Below are 18,146 nucleotides of genomic sequence, written 5' to 3'. Positions count from 1 at the left end.
ATGTGTTGTATGTGCGATATAGCATTGTGCCACCAGATGGAGGCCCATGTTTCTCTAGCTATTTTCCCTTTTTAAAATTTACAACCCTTTAAACTGAAAGCCTTCTTTGGTGTTTCTAGATCCAGCCCTGAGCTCTGAATATTGCCCTAGCTTTTGAACAGATATCCAAGACTTCAGAGCAACCACCTAAACAGAAATGCCTATGTTCTGAAAGGAATTTTTTAAACAATGTGTTCGAATTTTTGCACAAAACACACTAAAAACTTAAAATATAAAACGTAAAAAATGTAAAAAAGAGATAATATATATTCTTTCCTTCTTTCATATATATATTTAGATTTGTGTGGCTATCACTGAATTGGAAAGGCCAAAGTTGGCATGAAGCTTCTGTCCTCGGCTCACTTGCCTGGAAGTAAGCTCTTTTGAACTCAGTGGGACTTACTTCTGAGTAGACAATGTATAAAGGTAACTCTGGGGCCAACTCTGGCCAACTCTGGGGTTGCGGCGCTCATCTCACTTTATTGGCCGAGGGAGCCGGCGTACAGCTTCCGGGTCATGTGGCCAGCATGACTAAGCCGCTTCTGGCAAACCAGAGCAGTGCACGGAAACACTGTTTACCTTCCCACCGGAGTGGTACCTATTTATCTACTTGCACTTTGACATGCTTTTGAACTGCTAGGTTGGCAGGAGCAGGGACCGAGCAATGGGAGCTCACCCCATCATGGGGATTCAAACTGCCAACCTTCTGATCGGCAAGCCCTAGGCTCTATGGTTTAACCCAAAGCGCCACCTGCATCCCCTAGACAATGTATAGGATCACACTAATCAACATAAAACTGTAGCCTGGCTGCTTCACATGAAAATCTTTTCATATAGCTTTTGAGACATTCTCTGGCCATGTTTCAATAAACAAAGCATTTAATAAAATTGTTCTGCAGTGTTCATTTGCAATGGGGTTCATTGTAGAGCATGATTTCTTAAGTACCCTTAGCTCAGGGAACTTAAATGGGCTAAGTGCTCTAAGGGTACTGAAGTAGACCAAGAGGATTAAAGCGAGCTAAGCTGGCTAAGAGGACTGAAGTGGGCCAAGTGTTCTAAGGGGCAAAGGGGAATTTAATGGTCTAAGGGGAATAAAGGGGATTGGGGTGGGCTAAGGAGACTTAGGGGGCTAATTGGGCTAAAGTGATTGAAGTGGCCTACGTCAGTCCACTTAGCCCACTTATGTCCCCAGTTAGACTACTTTTGACCACTTTATCCAACTGAAACTTAGCCACTCACTTTTAGCATTAACTTTTTTCAAAGATATTTCTTCCGATGGAGAGAGCCACCAAGGTGTTTTCTGTTCCAATAAATTTTTATATTTCCCCCACGTTGAGTAAATTGATTTTCTCACCAAGTGGTTTAGGAAACCTTTATGCACTTTTGTTTTTTCGTACCGTAGATATGCATCCCAAACAAATCTATTATCATGACCTTCCAAGTCTAAGATATCCACATGCTTTAAGACAATTCACTCCCAGAGCCAGCAAAGACAAGACACCTCATAATATAATCTCAAATCTGGCATGGAGAACTTTCCTTAGTCTGGCATGGAGACTTTCCTTAGTCCCCGTTATATTTTATCCTCGGTTTCTTCCTCTGCATGATTTGATTTTAAATGAGGCATACCAAATTCCCCCTCCCTAATCCCGTGATACCGAGTCAATTTACAGAGTGACCTGCCCCTCTGACGTTATCAAACATTTTTTTGGCCAGCATTGAAAATTCTGCAAGGGGATGCTGTTGAGAAGGGTCTGGAACAGAGAGGAAAAAATCTAGGCAGAATCATCGTTTTAAGAGTGGCGATTCAACCCAACCTGGAAAACTCAAGACATTTCCATTTCTTTCAGTCCTCCTTCATAGTCCTCAAAAGAAGACTAAAATTCCTCTTACAAAATGGGGTGGTTTCTTTAGTGCTGAAAGCTCCAAAGAATTTACAACTTCCAGGTTTAAGTGTCACTCCTGGCAATTGTTGCAGGCTCTTTTTAGTTGCTTTTTCAAAGGAGGTGCCTCTCATCAGCTGTCACAAAAACAGGTTTCCCTTAGAGCCTCAAACCATGATTCATTGTAAACATGCAAAGTGCTTTGCAGTGCATCCGCACCCTTCCCTGAGCTAAAAACTGATGTGCAGCATGAACCCACAGCAAAAACATAAGCCAGCTCAAATTCTCCCCCATCCCTGCAAAAGGATAAAATCTGAAGCAAACTGTTGGAAGCATCTGAAATCTTTCCAAACCTGGAATCTTGTTTAAAATTGTTTTTGGACAAGAGGAATATCAAACAAGAAAGAGACCAATGAAAAAGCCTTAAACAATATCAGGTTTTGTGTAAAATTACTGAGTGAGTGAACACACCGGAGAGAAAGGAAAGGGGGATCACCTAGAACTTGGTGAGTAAATAAAGCCTCTTTAGTGTATACAGTCTCTCCAGAAAGAGGACTGTTTGGCACATGTTGCCTGCCAGTTCATTGATAAACAAGATGAAGGAGAACTGAACCAAACTTGTTAGGCTTGGCCAGTCCATGGATCCATCTGCACTGTAAAGTTAAAATAGTACCATACAACTTTAAGTAGATTTGGTGTCCCCCCAAGACATCTGGGAATGTCACCAGTGGGCACCAGCAACAAGCAGTGATATTCTTCAGCTTGGGGAGAGGCAGTTGCTTGCTTAGATGGCTCCTATGTTTCCTCATGAAGTAATTCTGGCTTCTCTGACCTCAGGCTGCAAACATCCTGGCCCAGCTAATTGAGCTTACTGTTCATTAACACTTCTGATATTGTGTCAGAGAGTAAATAAAGTGCTGGCACCATATTTCACCAGACAGTAGGCGCCTTGGAGCTGGTGCGTTCCAGGTACTTTTTGGACTACACCTACACAGCCCCAGTCAACAAAGCCATACTTCTAGAGACTTCTGGTATTCACCACACATTTGCCATGCTTTAGTGTGCATCTCTGTGGTACATTTACTTGATAGAAATTAGATTTAGGATGGGAGTGCTAAGGGGGCCAGGCCTGCACAGAGCCAAGATGGCAGCCTAGTTCCCAGTCTCATGGCCCTGTAGCACCATATACAAGCCAAAAACCCTCTTGTCCACTCATTCAACATTATACACAAATAAAATGATACAGACATCTGATCTGAGATCAGCAAACCCCTTTCCCTGCCACCTCCCAGTTTGAATGATTGAATGGGGTTGGAGATATTTAAAAAAATCATTTAAAAATGGTTATATGTACATTTTTTCATTACTTTTGTATAAGTTAAGTTTGTTTTTAAGGGGAGAGGGTCAGGGCTTCCTCGGGAGTGGACCCTAGCCAATATAATGGCTGGGACAGGAACCACTGGGGCAGAGACAATGGAACACTCAATCTCAGTGATCTTGGGCAGGAGGAAGAGTTACCCTAGGATCAGATTATGTTTTTACTCAGGAGTCAGGTTTAGTCATTATCTGAAGACTACCCTTGCCTCTGTGTGTCAGGTCTTGGCCAGGCAGATACAGGTATCAGCAAGGATGTCCCACATGAGCTTAAGGTAGTGCTGCGCAAAGCCAGGTCAATGACTAGTAAGACCAACACCATCCATGATTTGATAATGGATGAGGGAATTGACCTGGCAGAATGCCTTCTCAGTCTTATTTTCCAAACCTTCCTATTTTCACGAGCCTTCTGGTCTGTTTCAACTTCTTCTGCAATTGATGTGCCAAGTAAGCTGAAATCTAAACCCAAATTGCAACACAAGTAGATTATTAACTGAGGAAGGGTTCTCTGTTTTGTTTTGGAAATGCTTCTCAAACGACCTTTTCGTGACAAGCTACACCTTCTGAAATTCTATTGAAGGCACAGGAGCACCTGCCCCACCTGTGATCCCAAATTGCAACACCAATAGATCCAGGATTCCTCAGTCTGCTGCTCTAGACAACCTGGCTTGCTATTGCAGATTCATTTGCAATTTATGGCACCACAAACTCATTCTCCAGGAAGTTCCCAAATTGCACCTGTGCGTAACAAAAACAATTCTTTGATTGATTTCCAGCTTTAAATAGTGGTGCCTCGCAAGAAGATGCATCAGCTGCATCAGCCGTAAAGCATTGGAATCACTCCCACAGAGGAAAAGGTAAGCTTGGTACAAAATTTTCTCTCTTCTGTTAACTGAGGAAGGGTTTTCAATCTTAGGACATCCATATTTACATCTAAGGGACACAGGCTTGGGGTGGTGGTGGTACAATGCTAGGTTTCCATGGAGAGGAACCAGATTCAAGAAATTTTAAGAGCACTTATTCTGGTTACCTCTCCATACATACTTTATAAGTCAATTAAAAAAAATTATCAACACAGCACCCCAAATAAGGTGGACATCACAGATACTTTATACATAGGCTCAGCTATTTGCTTATTTGTATGGGCGAAGGGGGCAACATATTTAGCCCCCCAAGCAAGCTAACTACCCATTGCTCCTTAAAAAGGATCTCTCTTTTGGCAAACAGGCATTTCAGGGGCAATCCTATGCATTTCTGTTCAGAACAAATTCTTACTGAGTTCCCAGGTAAGTCTAATTAGGGTTGATTGCAGCCTTAGAGCTTAGACTTACTTGGGGGAGTCGTTGAATTCAGTGGAGATATGTATAGGATTACACCAGGGTTGAGGGTAGAACGGCAGCAGTGTCTTCTTTGTGGTGGTGACACTGTGTTCCCTGGGATGGGAATCAGGTGGGGTAATATGACAGTGAGGTCAGGGGATCTCATTCACTTGTTCCTAAGCTCCAGGAAACCTATCTGAACTCTGTTTTTTGTGGTGAAAAATCGAGCCTGCCAGCCTGTTGTGATGAGATTTAAGGGGTTGTGATTAGTCCTTTCTAACCTCAGATTGTCAGTTAGCAGGCTCAACAAAATCCGATTCCTAGGCTGGATAGCAAACAGGCACTGAATACAATGGAGTGTAGGAGCAGGTCTGCCCCTTAGCCCGGGCATTCCCAAATTCGGCCTTCCAGATGTTTTGGGACTACAACTCCCATCATCTCTAGCTAACAGGACCAGAGGTCAGGGATGATGGGAATTGTAGTCCCAAAACATCTGGAGGGCTGAGTTTTGGAATGCCTGCCTTAGCCTATGCTATATGTATGCTTTTGTTATTGTTTAGTCGTGTCCGACTCTTCGTGACCCCATGGACCAGAGCACGCCAGGCACTCATGTCTTCCACTGCCTCCCTCAGTGGTCAAACTCATGTTCGTAGCTTCGAGAACACTGTCAATCCATCTTGTCCTCTGTCACCCCCTTCTCCTTGTGCCCTAAAACTTTCCCAACATCAGGGTCTTTTCCAGGGAGTCTTCTCTTCTCATGAGGTGGCCAAAGTATTGGAGCCTCAGCTTCAGGATCTGTCCTTCCAGTGAACACTCAGGGCTGATTTCCTTAAGAATGGATAGGTTTGATCTTCTTGCAGTCCATGGGACTCTCAAGAGTCTCCTCCAGCACCATAATTCAAAAGGATCAATTCTTCGGCGATCAGCCTTCTTTATGGTCCAGCTCTCACTTCCATACATCACTACTGGGAAAACCATAGCTTTAACTATACGGACCTTTGTTGGCAAGGTGATGTCTCTGCTTTTTAAGATGTTGTCTAGGTTTGTCATTGTTTTTCTCCAAGAAGCAGGTGTCTTTTAATTTCGTGGCTGCTGTCACAATCTGCAGTGATCATGGAGCCCAAGAAAGTAAAATCTCTCACTGCCTCCATTTCTTCCCCTTCTATTTGCCAGGAGGTGATGGGACCAGTGGCCATGATCTTCCTTTTTTTGATGTTGAGCTTCAGACAATATTTTGCGCTCTCTTCTTTCACCCTCATTAAAAGGTTCTTTAATTCCTTCTCACTTTCTGCCATCAAGGTTGTATCATCTGCATATCTGAGGCTGTTGATATTTCTTCTGGCAATCTTAATTCCAGTTTGGGATTCATCCAGCCCAGCCTTTCGCATGATGAATTCTGCATATAAGTTAAATAAACAGGGAGGCAATATACAGCCTTGTCGTACTCCTTTCCCAATTTTGAACCAATCAGTTGTTCCATATTCAGTTCTACCTGTAGCTTCTTGTCCCACATAGAGATTTCTCAGGAGACAGATGAGGTGATCAGGCACTCCCATTTCTTTAAGAACTTGCCATAGTTTGCTGTGGTCAACACAGTCAAAGGCTTTTGCATAGTCAATGAAGCAGAAGTAGATGTTTTTCTGAACTCTCTAGCTTTTTCCATAATCCAGCACATGTTTGCAATTTGTTCTCTGGTTTGTCTGCCCCTTCGAAATCCAGCTTGCACTTCTGGGAGTTCTCAGTCCACATATTGCTTAAGCCTGCCTTGTAGAATTTTAAACATAAGTTTGTTAGCGTGTGAAATGAGTGCAATTGTGCGGTAGTTGGCGCATTCTTTGGCACTGCCCTTCTTTGGGAATGGGATGTAGACTGATCTTCTCCAATCCTCTGGCCACTGCTGAGTTTTCCAAACTTGCTGGCATATTGAGTGTAGCACCTTAACAGCATCATCTTTTAAAATTTTAAATAGTTCAGCTGGAATATCATCACTTCCACTGGCCTTGTTATTAGCAATGCTTTCTAAGGCCCATTTGACTTCACTCTCCAGGATGTCTGGCTAGATGTATGCTAGATGTATGCCAGAGTCCCAAATTAGCACCCATTGTATTCGCTTGTTAAACAGGGGAGGGGAACCCCTTTGACTTGACAGGCCAGCTCCTTTTAAGAATTTAGCTCGTGAGTCAAATTTGGCAGGTGAAGGAATCTGCTCACCTGTCATTCACCAGATGTCAAAATGGCATCAAGTGCTTTGAGTCTAAAGCCTTGAAGTTGGGATTTCAATGCAAGTTGCTGCTAAAACAAAGTCCCCGCCCCCGCTACCGTTTTCGCAGGACTTTCAATGCCAGTCAAGTTTTGAACTGTCAACAGTTCCAGTCATAAGACTCATATTATTTCCTATAGGTTAGTGTGAATGTTGGTGATTGCAGATAACATGCATGGCAAACTTTAGGTGATATTGAATGCCAAAAGGGGGAGATACTGCTGTTGTCTGTGCATATGCAATGGCAGGGAAAAACTCTTCTCTTCCACCTCTTTCAAAGTAGCTTTGTTTAGAGTTATGTCTCTTGGTTCTAAGCAAGGCCAGCTCAAACCAAGAGAAGATAATTTCCACTTAAGTGTGCAAGCACGATGTTTGATTGGGTTGCCTAATAAGGACATAATTTAAAACTGATAGCCCTAATCATCAGGTGTGGTCAGGTCATACCAACTGTTTCACAACTCACTGTTGGAGCTGCTGGGTGAAGATGGAGCCAGGCAGAAGGCAAACAATTGCTTTTGCTTCGTTATCAGTCTTAGTAACCAACAGAGTTGGTTAAAAAGTCTTAATAACCAACAGAGAATCCACTGGATGGGGGAGGACTTAAATAAATGTTCAATACATGGTAAAAACTTTAGCTAGAACTTTTGTTTGAAGGCTTTTACTTGTTAGTGATTTCAGTGGAACTTGGTTGATTTTCTTTTTTCTTTTTTACTGTTATGTTTCCGTTTTCTAGTTTTTGCAGCTCTGTTTTAAGTAATGAGATGCTTTAGTACCTTGATTGTATTCTCTATCTTGTCAGCGCAGTTTGCCAGTCATTTGGGGTTCTTCCTCCAGTCAGCAGTGCCACCCAGAAAATCATCTAGATCCTTCTTCACAGTTTAGCTCTTCTCTAAACTCCTCACCCATTTGGGTCCTTCTTAGAGTATTTGTTGTCAAGTTAACACTACAGCTTATCTAACTTATGTAACTACTGGTCTAATAAAGTAAAATAAAACTATATACAGAGAATCATTCTATCTCGCCCTGCTCTTCGGCCATCTTGGCCAGAGCAACAGCCTGTACACCACACACAAACCTCCCCTCCAGAGCCTGCCTTATAAAGAAGCCTGTTGTTAAGGGCAAAACTTTTTCAAGGAACATTTCAAGTCAGTGTTTAGAACCTACACTGACATCAAGATTGTATTCTCTATCTTGAACTTTTTAGAAAAGTGGGGTGTAGGTGTTTTAAATAAAATTGAAGTAATGTGGTATTGAAGGCACAGTGAATACCTTTCTATGGAGATATTCCTCCTTTAGACAAAAATAAGACCAATAAAAAGGGATGATATACAAAGGAGTCCACCGGAAGAATTAACCTGACGATGTTTGTCCCAGATATCACAATCAGCACCATGTCTACCCTTGTGGATGCTATCAACAAATTTGCCTTTGATTTACACAAGAAGATTGACAGCACTTCAGGGAACATCTTCTTCTCTCCCATGAGCATTGCAGCCGCTTTGGGCATGGTCTCTCTTGGAGCCAGAGGAGACACTGCTAAGCAGATGGAGAAGGTAGGAAACACCCCACCACCACCACTGTGTGTATGCCAATTGTCATATTATGCAATTGCCTACTGTTATGTACTGAAGTTCTCTCCCTGGGCCAGCAGGGGGATACTTTAGATAGTTTTCACTCAGCTAAAATGAAGTTTTCACTTCATTCCTTAAGTTTTCACTTCATTCCTTATTTGCACATATGCAAATAAGGAATTGAAAGTGACGTTCAGTGATTGGATAGTTACAGAAAGTTGTTACTGTTGCTTTGTAGTTGAGCTCTATATAAGCAGGTTGGCTGAACCCTTCAGCTCAGTTCTGTTCGGGGCCTGTGAATAACCAAGAGCTGTTTGAAGAATCGCTGTGTTGTCTGATATGTTCAACCACAACTTAACACCTCCTGTTTCAAAAGTCAGATAATACAATGGGTGGTAGCTGACTGAGTCCTGGTCAGAGGAGACCCATTTAAATAAGTTAGGGAAAAGATGGCCACCTGATTCTCCTGAACCATGTGGAATCTTCTCCTGCTAGTCATTCTTCCTCCTTGATGGCTTCAATTAGATTCCTTTGTGATAAAAAAAGAAATGTGTTAGTTTTGACTCTGAGAAAGAGTCTCCCCCCCAAAAAAAAAATCTGAGGTGGGGTGAAGGACCAACTATTAGTTATATGGTACCCATTGGCAGTTGTGGGAAGTGGTTTTCAGTCCAAGTGCAGCATTCCCTTGAGGGAAACTTTCTGAGAGGTTGCATGCCAGTGCTGGGTGTGGCCAGAGACAAAAGTGGGTGGGGCCAGAGGAAAAAAGTAGGCAGGGTAATAGATACGACTCTGTCCTCTGTGTTAGGATATTTCCATTCCACCTTAAAAGAGTCAGGCATGATTGTTTTGTGTCACATGCCTGTTTACTCCCAGCACTGTTCTCGCTGAGAACTTCCATTTTGTATATAGCTTTTGTTCCGGCTGTTTTCCTGGACACGGAGGCAAACAGTCATGTTTTTCCTTTGTTCTGATCTACGTTGAATAAAGCTGTAAATATGTATGCTCTCCTGTCTGCATCCTTTCGTTGTGGAGACTCTGCTGAAAGGGTGTGCACGGGCCTTGGAATGTCTCTGAGGCTCGTGTCGCTAATTGACTGATACTGTTCCACGGGAGACCGGTGATCGTCTGGAGACAACTTGGAGGCCTCCCAGATGCCTCTGTCTCCCTGCCAGTATCCCAACACTCTGTACCGTAGGCGATATTCCAGCCCCACAAAAGCCAGAGATTTCTACACAAACACACACATTTCTCCATGAAGCTAAGCAGGAGGTGTTATCACAGCTCAGGGACACGTGGTTCCCAACCCCTGCCCTAAACTTCAATAAGCCCCCTGCTCAAATGAAGTGTTTTTGAAATATACTCAAAATGTGTGAATTACTCAAAAAGTGTGAATTTCATGCTCTTTATTCAGCTCATAGTAGCAATGAATAAAACTTTCCCCAAAACGTCTAGCTATATATACATTATTTACACAATGGGCCCCACGTGATTGGCTAATTCCGGGCTGCTCCTGCAGACCAATCAGGTTGCTGATTCATCCAGGAGCTGGATTGGGTGGCTCCTGCAGACCAATCAAGCTGTTGCATTCTAGGATTCAGCTCAGTACATAACAGTTTTCATTGTACTGGAGGAGGATGAAAAGAAGATGCAAAGTGACTTGGAGTAGATCTGCGGTTTCTCATTCCACATTTTGTGTTGCAGGTCCTTCACTTCAATGAGGTCACTGGATCTGGAAGCTCTCCAGGCTTGGCTGAAAAAGTACTGGCAAATCATTTCTGTTTCACTAGGGGTTTTTTTTTGGGGGGGGGGGGTAATATGGATCTAGCTTATTATCCTTTCAAAATGTGAGACAATCTGAAATCATAAACAGCTGCAGCCATAGCAGCCAACTCCTAGGGGCTGAGGGGGTTTCAGCCCCCCAATAAAATATTTGAGGGGTCACCAAAATTTATGGAGAAATGGCATGCATGTACCACAGCATGTGACTGATTATGTGGACTGGGACTTACTTTTCTCATACCCCCCCCACCCCCAATATGTTATTCAAGTTGGCACCCCTGGGTACAGCTGTGAGGCTCAGCTTTCTTGGAAGTCAACCTGGTGTGATGTAGTGACTAAGAATTCAAGCTGCAAAGGCCTGGTCCAAATCTCACCTTAGCCAAGAACCATGGTTTAGCTCTTAGGTACGGTTCTTCCCAACTCCTGGCCCCACCCTCATCTGCAATGCAGAGATTATAACGCAGTTGAAAAGGCTTCAATTTGGATAACCGAAGTCATATATGAAAAGCAGTTGTGGTCAGCTACATGCTGTTCCTGTTCACCAGATAGCTACTATATACCGAGAGTTAGAGGGGGGAAGGGAAGGAAGCGAGGAGGTGGGTGCTGTGCACCCAATAGTCTCCCCTCCCCCTCCTACCTTCTGGTTAGCAGGCAGCGATTCAGGAGACATCTGAAGGCAGCCCTCTTTAGGGAAGGTTTTAATGTTTAATGGACTATTGTATTTTAATATTCTGTTGGAAGCCGCCCAGAGTGGCTGGGGAAACCCAGCCAGATGGGCGGGGTATAAATAAATTATTATTATTATTATTATTATTATTATTATTATTATTATTATTATTATTATTACTACTACTACTACTACTACTGGAGCTCAGGGGTATACTGCCCTGCCAACCCCTACTGAAGGAAAGCACTTTGAACATTATTCCCCAACAGAAATACACACACTTTCAAAGACTGCTCCAAGGCAGTCCTGGAGTTTCGGGAGCAATTCAGTTTGGTTCAGGATGCCTTGGAGAGGGGCACGTGCTTCCACTCAGAAGAGCCCCCAATTTCTCCATTATCTGCTCACTTTGACTCCGGATTTGGGATTGGTCCACATAATGGTTTGGAGGGCGTTGGGAGCCGTATTTACGAGAATGTTGATGTACTGTTAAACAGCCTTTGCTATTTAAAGGATACACAGTGTGACAGACCGGGAGGACCACACATCCAATTCAAAGCACTGTTAGCAGCTATCAACCATCATGACAAAAATTTTGAACTGAGCATTGCCAATAGGCTTTATGGAGAAGAGAAATACACATTTCTAGAGGTAAGGAAGAACACTTTCTTTGCTCCTCCCTGTGTAGACACATTGCTGTTGGATGAGCAGCAGAGAGCACATGAAATTGACTGCAATGCTTCCGCTTCCTTTTACTGATGCCTCTTTAGTATCTCTTTTCTTGACAGTGGAGAGTGTTTTAAATGGTACATGGGAGCAGTTGTAGGGCCTTTGAAGTTTGGCCTTTAGTCAGTCAGTCAGTCAGTCAGTCAGTCAGTCAGACAGTTTTATTGCATATAGCCAAAGGCTGCCGCAATGTACACAGAATCATTCAACCATTAAAAGAAAATACACTAAATTGATACAAAAAACTTAAAACATTTATATTATCAAGACATTACCTACTCTAAACAGAGCTATAAAAGTACCTTAATATACAAATTAAGACATTAAACAATAAAATTTATAAGCTAAAATTATCACATGGCCACTAATATATTAAACAATGTTAAATAATACAACGTGCAATTATATTCGGAGTTTGGTGATAAAGATAGAATATAGCTTGATGTAGATAGGGTCAAATAAATTCATCTCCTTTACAGTTGGTGGCTACCTTGGCTATATAATTTGCTCTAATTTTCCTAGCGGCAGTTGCAAAGAGTGCTGCACTCCAGGTCACATACTTATCTGTGTCTGCAAGGAAATATAAAATCATGTCAGAGGGGCCAGGGGACCTTGCCAGGGGACCTTGCAGTTTGGTCTTTAATGTTTTACGTTTTATTTTGTTTTTAATATTCTGTTGGGAGCCACCCAGAGTGGCTGGGGCAACCCAGTCCGATGGACAACATTTGAAGCACTGTGGGGTAAACACAGCGGGGAGAGGAGACACAGGGGAAGTTATATTGTACAAATGAAACTTGTTGAGCCCATGCTCAACAAGTTTCTACCCTTGGGGAGAAAGGTGGGGCACAAATATAATAAATCAATAAATGAGTTCAGCTCCATCTTTGTCTGACATTTGACATAAGAGGGGGAAGTATCATGAAAGAAAATGAAGGCTGACATAAGTCAGGAAGAGCACAGTAGCGTTTAATGGGGTGGCTCAGGTAGGACAGCATTGCTCACCTGGCTTCTGAAAACTGAGCAACATTGCTGGTTCCTGAGAGGGAGGGGAAGGCACAGAGAGTTTGGTGTGCAGCAGAAGAAGCAGAATGGACCTATGGCTTCACCACAGGGAGCTCCATGTGTCTCACCTCCAGACTGTCAGTTACCAGAAGATCTGAGCAACGCTCATTGTCCAGAAGGCACCTCCTTGAGGAACACTCTGGAAAAGCAAAGGAACCATCTACTGCTTCTGAATAGGGAAATGGCTCCGTAAATCCCACAGTATTAATTGTACCTTGGAAGCTGAACAGCTTAGTTTCCAAAAGTTTTGGCTCCCAAACGTCACAAACCCAGATGTGTGTGTTCCGGTTTGTGAACTATAATTGGAAGCCAAACATCCGGCGGGGCTTCCATTGGCTGCAGGAGCTTCCTGCAGCCAAGCAGAAGCCACGCTTTGGTTTCCAAACGTTTTGTAAGTTGAACAGACTTCCGGAACAGATTCCGTTCGACGTCCGAAGTATGACTGTATTCTATATTTCTTTTTAACTAAGCTTTCTACTTCTCTTCAACAGCAGGCACTAAACAACTAGCAGTAGGAGAGCAACATGGGGAAATTCATATGCCATACCAAATAATAAATTCCCGTTTATTACATATATATGACAGCCATAGCTTCTGCTGCCCTGGGCTGATTTGGAGGAAGGGATGTCATACAAATTCAATGAAATTGTTTAAATAATAATAATTTCATTAATTTTTTTATTATTAATCTATACAGCAATTCTTACATTGCACAAAGGAGATGTACCATGCTGAGTTGCAAAAAGTGGACTTTGAGGAAAAACCAGAGGAAGCTAGAAATGAGATTAACACTTGGGTTGAAAAGCAAACAAATGGTAAAGGAACAGAAGTTATGTCTCACTTATTTGGAAATGGATCAGCTAAGGAAAGGGCTATGGGAGAAGTTTGTTCACTTTACATTTTAATGTGAACTTACCTAATTCACACTTCGGATGCAAACATGTGGACCAGAAATGCATCTAGCACTTGAAATCCACACATCTACAATTTTTTGATTGCAGTTTTCCATTCCAAAAAATGCATACAAAAAACATATATATTGAGGAAAGGTGGGCAAAAAAAAATGCATGTAAGAATGTGTTCTATTGAAGAAAATTGCTTGCAAAAAAGTGTTTGAGGCAAAATTCCAAGCAAAAAATGCATACAAATGTTCATGCGGTCTTTTAAAATAAATAAATAAATCACAAGCTAAATGCTAAAATGGTGGGAAAGTAATTGAAGATTGAGAAACCGAATGGCATTGAAAGATTTGTTTCCCAGAAGAACTAAGCTGCCCACAGAATTCTAAAATATACAAAAGTAATGAACCCTTTAATGGTGGATAAGCTTCATGTTTTAGATGTTACACACTAACACGCTTGAAAAATTCATTGTCATTTTGACTATTAAATATTTTGCCTTGAATCTGTCTTTTAAAAAGGTAAAATCAAGGACCTGATGGCCAATGGATCTATTGACAAAACAACTATCTTGGTCTTAGCGAATGCTATATATTTTAAAGGAAACTGGAAGTCCCAATTTGATAAGAAACTCACCAAGGAAGCACCTTTCTGGATTAATGAGGTACAATATGCCGAAAAGCTGGTGGAGATGGGAACACCATTTATTATGGCCAGCTATCTGTCCAAAGCTGTGGTTGCGGCGCTCATCTTGCTTCATTGGCCGGGGAAGCTGGCGTACAGCTTCTGGGTCATGTGGCAAGCATGACTAAGCCGCTTCTGGCGAACCAGAGCAGCGCATGGAGATGCCGTTTACCAGTGGCGTAGCGTGGGGGGTGCAGGGGGGGCCGGCCGCACCGGGTACAACATCTGGGGGGGCGCACGCTCGCACTCACAGCTCTCTGCCCCTACTAAAATCCACGGGTTAGGGGGCGCAATTTACTTGCCTTGCCTTGGGTGCTGACAACCCACGCTACGCCACTGCCGTTTACCTTCCCGCCAGAGCAGTACTTATTTATCTACTTGCACTTTGACATGCTTTCAAACTGCTAGGTTGGCAGGAGCAGGGACCGAGCAACGGGAGCTCACCCTGTCGCGGGAATTCGAACCGCCGACTTTCTGATCGGCAAGTCCTAGGCTCTGTGGTTTAACCCACAACGCCACCCGCGTCCCCTATATACCTTTAGGCGCCAGGAAAAACATTCCTTTTTAACCAGGCCTTTGCCCTTTTAAAATGTGGCTCTTTTTTGGGGGGAGTATTATTGCTTTTATTTTTATTTTATATATTGTGATGTTTTTATGCGAACTGCCCTGAGACCTTTGGGCATAGGGCAGTATAAAATTCAATAAATAATAATAATAATCCTGCCTCATTGGGGGGCCAGCTCTGACTATTGCATTGTACATTGGGGATACAAAATACGTTTGTGTTTTATACCAGAGTGGTCCGATGTTCGAAGGTGCTAAACGAAAAAGGTACAACACTGGAAATCATTGCAACTATCCTACTATACTCAGTACTTCATATGGCTTATAGCCACCTCTTTTACACACACGAAAAATGACATTTTATGCTTAACTACTTGCTTTATTCACTACAGAATCAGAGCAAAAATGTGCCAATGATGAATAAGGAAGGTGAATTCAATGTGGCCTATATACAAAATCCATCACTGCAAATACTTGAGCTTCCCTATGATAAGAATGAGATGAGTATGTTCATTCTACTGCCAGACAAGAAAGGAGGTGCACACCAGGTAATTTGCTTTGATTTCTGAAAAGGATCAAGGAATTGAAGTCAACTTTCAAAACTTTGTAGCGGGCATACATACATACATTGCTTTTAAAAAAACCTGATCAATGAGAATAAATTGTTCAACTGATTAGTCAACTGAAGAAATCTTGGAGAAATATAGAGATATATGAACTGTAGCTTTTGTCCTGTCAGTTGCCAATTCTGTTTTATTTTGTAATTTTAACAGACATAGAGCAGGGCAATCCAGTAGGCCTGCATTGTCAATGTTAATACTAGTGTATCTTTGGATGTGCCCAGGGACACAGGTGGTCTAAACCACTAAGCCTCCTGGGCTTGCAGATTATAAGGTCAGATGTCCTGTATACCTGAAGGAGCGTCTCCACCCCCATGAGATCCAGCGCCGAGGGCTTTCTGGCGGTTCCCTCATTGCGAGAAGTGAGGTTACAGGGAACTAGACAGAGGGCCTTCTCAGTAGTGGCACCCACCCTGTGGAAAACCCTCTCTTCAGATGTGAAGGAAATAAGCAGCTATCCTATCTTTAAAAGACATCTGAAGGCTGCCCTGTTTAGGGAAGTTTTTAATATTTAATGCTGTATTATTTTGAACTCTTGATTGGAGGCCGACCAGAGTGGCTGGGGAAACTCAGCCAGATGGGTGGGGTATAAATAATAAATTATTATTATATTCGAATCCACATGGCGGGGTGAGCTCCCGTTGCTTTGTCTCAGCTCCTGCCAACCTAGGAGTTTGAAAGCATACCAGTGCTGCAGCGGGAAGGTAAACAGTGTTTCTGTGTACTCTGGTTTCCATCACAGTGTCTCATTGCGCCAGAAGTGCTTTAGTCCTGCTGGCCACATGACCCGGAAAGCTGTCTGGAGACAAACACCGGCTCCCTCGGCCTGAAAGCAGATACGAGCACTACACCCCATAGTCGAATTCAACTGGACTTAACCGTCCAGAAGTCCTTTACCCCTTTACCTTTACCATCTTTGTATGGGGCTGCAACAAGGGGACTTATTAACAACCATATTTTTGATTACTCTGCAACTTCTGTCTGATAGGTGGGACAGAGGGACACCACACCCTTGGCACAAAGGAGGTTTGGACTGTTATGTTTATAGTGCAATTTCATAGAATCCCATTGTTCTCCTTGGGGCTTTATGCCCTGGGAAATGTGTATAGGATTAGTACACTTTTCAATGACCCAGAATGTGCCCATTGTGTCTTTTAAAACAGAAGTTAAATCAAGGACTCTAAAGCAGAGACAATACATGCTGCTGAACTTAAGGATTCTCCTCTTCTCATTTGTGAAAACATTTCCACCAATATTTTTTTTATGAAACCACCATTTTCACAGACAAATGTAATGGTTTTCCAAAACATTTTTTGGGGGGAGGGTGTAAACATTATTGGAGCTTTTAGACATATTCTTTGCCTACGCTTTAATAAATAAACATTTGTCTTTCTCTTTTTTCCCACGTCTTTTTCTGGGGGCAGATATTTAATTGGCATTGATTATTATTTTTACTTGCCAGGTTGAAAAGGAACTCAACTATGCAAAATTTCAAGAATGGACCAGTTCGAAAAACATGCAAAAGCAAAGGATAAACATTTATGTGCCGAAGTTCAAGCTGGAAGAAACTTATGAGCTCAACAAACTTTTGGTAGCTTTAGGAATGACAGATGTGTTCACACGAGGAAAGGCTGATTTGTCCGGCATGTCAGGAAGCAAAAACCTGTTTGTGTCCAAGGCCATTCATAAATCTTATGTCGTGGTCAATGAAGAAGGCACAGAGGCAGCAGCTGCCACTGGGGTGGGCTTATCTACCACAAGCATGCCAATTCAATTCATAGCTGATCACCCCTTCATTTTCCTTTTGAGAAACAAGAAAAACCAGGGCATCCAATTTTTGGGCAGGTATAATTCACCTTAACAGGTGCTTAAATGATCACATGCATGCCCTTTGCATTTGTTGCAAGCCCGGGGTGTTAGAAGTGCCAAAACAAAAATCATATATTCTACTTTCTGTTTAGCTAATATTTCCGGGTTTTCATCTCCTAAAAAAAGTACAAATACCTAAGATGGACCTCTTTCAGCTTATGTAGGCAGACTCACTTTAATGTACAACATGGGGCTTTAAACAGAGGAAATGGGGAGAGAGAGATAAGGAGGGAGCAGCCTCGCTTCAAAAAATAAAAATAAAACACATATCTAAAAACCAAAAGAGAAAAATCTCAAAGTGTCGAAGAAGGAAAAACGAAACCCAAAGCAACAATCTAAATAAAGTGAGCTATTCAAAATATTTGGTTTTGTTGTGTGATTCCGGGTCCTTAATGAGTGGTGAGGTGTACAGAAATCCAATACTACCTACAGATTATTTTCAGTGCTGATTCTTTAATGTTTGCAGAAATGGTTTTCAATGGAAGCATACACCAAAAATATGCCAATTCCCTCTCAATGTTCCTCACTTTAAGATCTGTCACCCAGAGCCAATGTTTTCACATGACTTTTCAAATATAGTGAGGGACTGTAGCACACACTGAACCATAAGCCACCGTGAGGAAAAAGAAGTCATCTTGATCTTCTGAAGCCATGTAGGTTTTGATTCCTTTACTTGGATTATTGTTGCATGGTTAAATACGGAGGTCCTGGACCCTGCAGAGACCCTTTGCTTCTCAGTCCTCATATTGCTGGTGTTTAAACGAATGCAGAAACCACAGGTGATCTCAAAAGGGAACCAGGAGGGAAGAGTGAGCTGTTTAGACTACTGTGCC

The 18,146-nt window shown here is 42.4% G+C and overlaps 1 protein-coding gene across 1 annotated transcript; it reads left to right on the top strand.

The window, feature by feature from the left end:
* Positions 1–3,964: 3,964 nt before the first annotated feature.
* LOC309373772 (serpin B11-like) lies at positions 3,965–17,674 on the top strand. Its single transcript, XM_081918284.1, has 8 exons — positions 3,965–4,153; positions 8,250–8,428; positions 10,148–10,204; positions 11,403–11,540; positions 13,375–13,492; positions 14,098–14,240; positions 15,217–15,372; positions 16,907–17,674. Exons 2-8 carry the CDS (start codon positions 8,267–8,269, stop codon positions 17,303–17,305), a joined length of 1,173 nt encoding a protein of 390 aa, XP_081774410.1. The 5' UTR covers positions 3,965–4,153; positions 8,250–8,266; the 3' UTR covers positions 17,306–17,674.
* Positions 17,675–18,146: the final 472 nt, after the last annotated feature.

This window comes from Podarcis melisellensis (assembly GCF_964234715.1).
Source record: "Podarcis melisellensis genome assembly, chromosome: 7".
Lineage (NCBI taxonomy): Eukaryota > Metazoa > Chordata > Lepidosauria > Squamata > Lacertidae > Podarcis > Podarcis melisellensis.
The sequence above is the reverse complement of the archived record's forward strand: the minus strand, read 5'-3'. Positions and strand labels throughout refer to the sequence as shown.